The sequence below is a fragment of the Mirounga leonina genome, unplaced genomic scaffold (genome assembly GCF_011800145.1).
Source record: "Mirounga leonina isolate KUSES-001 unplaced genomic scaffold, KU_Mleo_1.0 Mir_91, whole genome shotgun sequence".
NCBI lineage: Eukaryota > Metazoa > Chordata > Mammalia > Carnivora > Phocidae > Mirounga > Mirounga leonina.
In genome coordinates this window covers 41,498,447-41,504,594 of record NW_023270839.1, presented here as the reverse complement: position 1 = coordinate 41,504,594, position 6,148 = coordinate 41,498,447, and the positions used below count along the sequence as shown (strand labels likewise).

The 6,148-nt window shown below is 39.0% G+C and overlaps 1 protein-coding gene across 1 annotated transcript in view; it reads right to left on the bottom strand.

The window, feature by feature from the left end:
* Positions 1-164: 164 nt before the first annotated feature.
* Positions 165-6,148, bottom strand: part of LOC118003577 (IQ domain-containing protein H-like) — a 35,327-nt gene continuing 29,343 nt past the window's right edge. Inside the window, exon 5 of the mRNA XM_034994620.1 lies at positions 165-302. Within this exon, the coding sequence (XP_034850511.1) occupies positions 165-302 (138 nt within the window). The remainder of the gene's footprint in view (positions 303-6,148) is intronic.

Here is a 6,148-nt window from a genome sequence, read left to right as displayed (position 1 = left end):
TTTTAAAAATGGTTTACGTTTTTAATCATTCGTAATTATAAACAGAATGAAAGCCATTCCATTTCATCTCCCCCAAATTCTAAGGATCAGAATCATTACTTAAAATGTACATTGTATCTTATAAAAGATATGACTTTTGGTTCTTAAAAAATATTAAGAGCTCTTTAAAACAAGTCATTACTTACACAGGCTTTTCTCTGATTAATATATGGCAAACTGATTCCATAGTTCGCATTTACGGCAGCTCTGTGGTGGATGTTTTCAGGATCCTGCATGATTTTTACGTTCAACCCTATCTTTTGCTGAAACAAAGAAACAATGAAACTTTCATGTTGAATGAACAAAAATGCTTACTAACATTTTATATCCTCAAAGGAGTGTGAAGTTCTTTGAAAATCATTATTTTAGTATAATTCTTCTGACAAAAATTTATATATATGTATGTATATATGTATATATATATATATTTGGTTTTATTTAGGCTGCTAATTGGTCTCTTTTATTCACAGAAAAGGAACTTTTTGTAGATTTTCCTCCATGTATCCTATTGCTCATACAAATATATCCTTGCATCCCACTCATTTCCTCCAAAATAATACCAGAAGCCAACCAAGGTGGACAAAGGACCAGAATACCTGGTCTCGATTTATTTTTAACTTTCCAGGTCAAGGATTTTGCCAATGAAATCTATACTACAAACACACAGGTAGAGGGCTCCCTTGGTCTGTTAATGTGGCCATTTTCCTCAAGGGACATTTACAGGTAAATCTCACTTTGGACTTGGTGAATTTACCACAATGCATTTATTAACTCCTTCACAGAGATTTTGCTATCTATAGGAAAAACATGTGCTGTCATTAGAAAAAAATATAAAAGCATGTCGTTTGAACCACGTGTTCCTCATTTTAAATAATTCAAATTAGTTACTGCTGAGATGCCGAACTATACACCACCAGCGAAGACAGCACGGTGATGGTGGAAGAGGGGAGAGACCTAGCTAGGTTCCCATTTTGCCCTCCTCTGGACTGCCGGCATGTTACCTTGGGTAAGTCACTCTCCTTCTTTGAAAGTCAGTTTCTTTACTTGCACAATGCAGCAATTAGACTTGAGGGTCTCTTGAAGAACTATTCACCTCACCCCTACCCTCCAAATGCCACCCTACCCACCCCCCACACCCCTCCCCCCCACACCCTCCCCTGCTTTGGCATTCTATGATGGGATGCTAAAAGGTAAGGTGACACTTAAGGAATATGACATCACAACCTTTTCTGAGGTCTTGTGACTTTTTACTGTGATATAATTCACATACTATAAAATTCACACCTTTAAAAGTACGCGAGTCAGTGGTTTTTCGCATATTCACAAAGTTGTGCAACCATCACCCCAGATTTCAGAACATTTTCATCACCCCCAAAAAAAACCTCACACCCATTAACAATCACTCCCCATTTGCTCTTCCTTCCAGCCCCTGGCAACTACTGGTCTACTTTCTGCCTCTTAGATGTGCCCATTCTGGGCATTTCATATAAATGGATTCCTAAAATACATGGTCCTTGTGACTTTTTAGAAAGGAGGTGTTGTGAGCAATTTAAAAAATATTTTTCCTTTCAATTGAGTGTCTTAGTTCTGGGAGTGATCCGGTGCAATTGTTAAAATGGTCATAGACACTGGGAAGAATCATTCATGATCCAGCTATTTCTTTGATCATAAGCATTCATAAATGCGGCTCTGCCTAAGGTCAGAGTGAAGGGGAAGCCTACAATACCACCTATGGTATGTATACTGTCCAGATAAGTTATTTCTTAACATAGCCTCCAAACCTCTCTTCTGTGTTTTTTTAAATAGCAGTTTTTAAGCCAAATCTCTAAATAATGGCACTCAGCTGTCCACTTTATTTAACCCATGCAGGGATACAGGTTGCCAAGAAAGCCTATCTATTTCCTTCTCCCAGAAGTATGTGGGGTTGCAAAAGCAACGTTGTGTTAATTATAAATGGCTTTCCTTCTGTGAGGAACCCACATTCACAGCAACACTCCGGGGCTTTTGCGTGGAAGCCGAGTGCCACTTTTATTGAAATTAGTACCTGAACATAATTTTTTCCTTCTTTTTTTTTTTTTAAAGATTTTATTTATTTATTTGAGAGAGAATGAGAGACAGAGAGCATGAGAGGGAGGAGGGTCAGAGGGAGAAGCAGACCCCCCACCGAGCAGGGAGCCCGATGCGGGACCCGATCCAGGGACTCCAGGATCACGACCTGAGCCGAAGGCAGTCGCTTAACCAACTGAACCACCCAGGTGCCCCTAATTTTTTCCATCTTAATTAAACTTTCAGAATAATTTCCATCCTACCAAGGATTAGGAAATTGCTAATATGTATTCTATTGACTGGATGTGGTTTCTGTAATTAGAGTGTTTTTTTGAATGTGAACCCTGGATACAGCTGATGGTAAAAGCTTCATCTAGCATGTCTAAGCTTTGTTAGAACTTTTTAATTCATTGGCTCGGTGGACCATAGCAGTTTTCTTAGTTTTATCCTCCATCAACTTCGTGTGGGCTACGGTACGGCTGTAGGGAGGAAATCATCAAGTACAGAATCATTATTAAAAGTGGCATCAAGGGCGCCTGGGGTGGCTCAGTCGGTTGAGCGACTGCCTTCGGCTCAGGTGATGATCCTGGAGTCCCGGGATCGAGTCCCGCATTGGGCTCCCTGCTCGGCAGGGAGTCTGCTTCTCCCTCTCCCACTCCTCCTGCTTGTGTCCCTTTCTCGCTGTGTCTCTCTGTGTCAAATAAATAAAATCTTTAAAAAAAAAAAATGGCATCAAAATCCAGTTCTCTGCTCATTGTTACATTTCTGGGGCACTGGACGTAGATCTTCATGTACAGGAATCCAAATGTAAATAGAAATCCCAAGGAAATGACCGTTGTAATATCAGTTATGTATTAGTTAGCTTCTAAAAGCAATGGGAGGGGCGCCTGGGTGACTCAGTTGGTTGAGCGACTGCCTTCGGCTCAGGTCATGATCCTGGAGTCCAGGGATCGAGTCCCGCGTTGGGCTCCCTGCTCAGCGGGGGGTCTGCTTCTCCCTCTGACCCTCTTCCCTCTCGTGCTCTCTGTCTCTCATTCTCTCTCTCTCAAAAAATAAATAAAAATCTTTAAAAAATAAATAAATAAATAAATAAAATAAAAAATAAAAGCAATGGGAGAGGTCCTTTAAAATGATTAATATTCTAATATTTACTATTTTGGCACTGACACATGTGTATACCAAAATAATAACACTAAATTTCCCTTTTAAAAAACCTAAAAGGGCCTACATTTAAATAATAACATATCAAATGGTTTTGCTATAAATCACTACCAAACACATTCATAACCTAAACTTGTTTCACAAACCACCTATTGAACTATATAGGAAAACACTTAAAAGCATAAGCTGCATTATCAGACCCAGTAATAAGATCTTCTCAAGAAAAACAGTTGTCAATTTAAAAAAGAAAAGCAAAATTCGTTATTCCATTAAGCAGAAGAGCAAGCCCTGGAAGATCATTTTCACCAACAGCAAGATAAATATAAAAAATAATTTCAGAAATTTGTCTCAAATTGATCAAGAAAAGGCAGCCATCTATTTAATCTATCTTGAGTCACTAAACAATCCAAATTTGGAATTCTCTCCTTCTGATAGTAATTACAAGCAGATATATCAAATGTGACTCTCATTTAGACTTTGGTTTTGTAAGAACAAAAGTTATTATCAGAGCCAATTACTGTTTTACCTACATGGCCGCACAGATGCAGGGAGCTCAATTTTCATCTCATCAGTGATTTTGTGGTATTTATTTTATTACTATGCCCACAAAGCTATCTAAGAAGGAAATAGCTTATGCTATTAAAACAAGGGTTTAAACATAAGAGGCTAAGGTTTTTTTTCGAAGAAGTTCTGAATTAAAAACACTAGGCAGCATGTGATACCAGCTCCCCAGACATGGGCAGGCCATAAAATGACCTACATCTGAGCAGTAGATCCCACACAGAGTAATCAAAATTGAAATGCTTCACAAACAAAGTTGAGACGGGCTATTTACTAAGTTACAGTATTCATCAGCATAACATTATTCTCAACAGTGTTTGCCCCAAGTAATGCCTTCTAAAGTGTATATTGCTTAATATCATATTCCCACTGGTTAAAGACCTCTACTGTTTAATCTTAAAACCAGAAGAAAAAAAAAAAGAATCCAGTCACCTTTAACACTCTGATTCTTTCAACCATTATTATATTTAATGGAAAGAACAATAGACCTTGAATCGTGGTTCAAGCCATGTGATGTAGATTTCTCATTTGTAAAGCTAGGTAATAATACCTACCTTCACAGGGTTGTTTGTGAGGGAAATTACTAAAGTACGGTAAGTATTTTGCAATAATAAAGAACTACTCAGGAGCCTACTGGCTAAAACACAATGACTGTAATGGATGGAAACAATACAAATATATAAAAACCCCGAGTTCTTAATATTTTCCCCTCTTTTGAAAAAACCTACTTGATAAAATTGGTACATTAATTTGAAAGTAAATAAAGGAAAAGAATCAAGCATTTATCCCGCTTTTCCTGAAAAATCTATTTTTCAGATGCACCAAAGAGTCAGTAAGGGACAGTTCTTCATAGAAGCCAATAAATGCAGAAGGAAGGGTGGAATTATAAAAAATCGCTGCTTTGCACTCCCTAATGAAATAATGTATTTAGGCAAACATCAATGGTCACTAATACCATTCAGGGAATTTTATAAATCGAGGGGCGCCTGGGTGGCTCAGTCGGTAAGTGTCTGCCTTCGGCTCAGGTCATGATCCCAGGGTCCTGGGATCGAGCCCTGCATCGGGCTCCCTGCTCTGCGGGAAGCCTGCTTCTCCCTCTCCTACTCCCCCCTGCTTGTGTTCCCTCTCTCTGTCTCTCTCTGTCAAATAAATAAATAAACCTTTAAAAAAGGGGGGGCGGTAGATGGAGCCAGTAATACTCAGACCCACTGATCAATCTTAACATCTTTAGAGGAGAAAAAGAAATTGCCTCCCGATATCCTCTAAGGGGAAGTACACAGCACCACCTATGACCTATTTCTGCCCAAAAGATGTTACCTGAATCTGGTCAAGCTTCTAGATAAAACCACCAGTTTACAAGAAATACTAGGGACAGAGGAAAACATAAAATGACACCATGAGATTGCAATCAGCCAAATTCAAACAGTGAAGAAAAGCTTATCTGACCAATGACCTGGTTTCTCCAGCCAATAAGTGACATTTTTTTTTAAATGAGGGGGAAATGTCGTAGATAAAATGAGATGCAAATGCACTGTGTGGACCTTGTTTACATCCTAATTCAAACATTAGAACAACAACTTTAAGACAATTGGGGGAAACGGAACAGTGCCTGGGAATTCTATAGTATTAATGCATTGTTAAATGTGTTAGATGTGATAATAGTTATGTTTTTCTTAAGTCCTTATCTGAAGTGCTTATGGGTGAAATGATACAATGTCTGGGATTTGCTTTAAAAGATTTCACCAAAAAAGGGGAGGGAAGAGACGAAATAAGAATTATAAAATTATGGTAACTATGGATGTTGGTTACATGGATTTCGGTCTATATTTTGGTGTCCATTCAAAAAACAACTTCTTTAGTAAAAAGTCCTATTTAAAATTAAAGGGTGATGGGGTGCCTGTGTGGCTCAGTCATTAAGCATCTGCCTCAGGTCATGATCCCAGGGTCCTGGGATCGAGTCCCACATCGGGCTCCCTGCTCAATGGGAAGCCTGCTTCTCCCTCTCTCACTCCCCCTGCTTGTGTTCCCTCTCTTGCTGTCTCTCTTTCTCTGTCAAATGAATAAAATCTTTAAAATAAAATTAAAGGGTGATTATTAGCTAACTATTTACTGTTTTGTTATAGTTTCAACTCGAGCACTCTATGCTCTATGGCAGCCCCTCTTACCTCCCTGTGAAGGCTGGAGGGACTGACAATCATAGCGCCACTTAAACTCCAAGCTGTTTTGAGATTGCCCAGCTGCTGCCTAACTGCCTCAGGCTCACAAAACCTTAAGATTTAACTACTTCTGGTCAGATGTGCCCCTCCTGTTTTCTGATTCCTGTAGGAGCTGAACTGTAGAC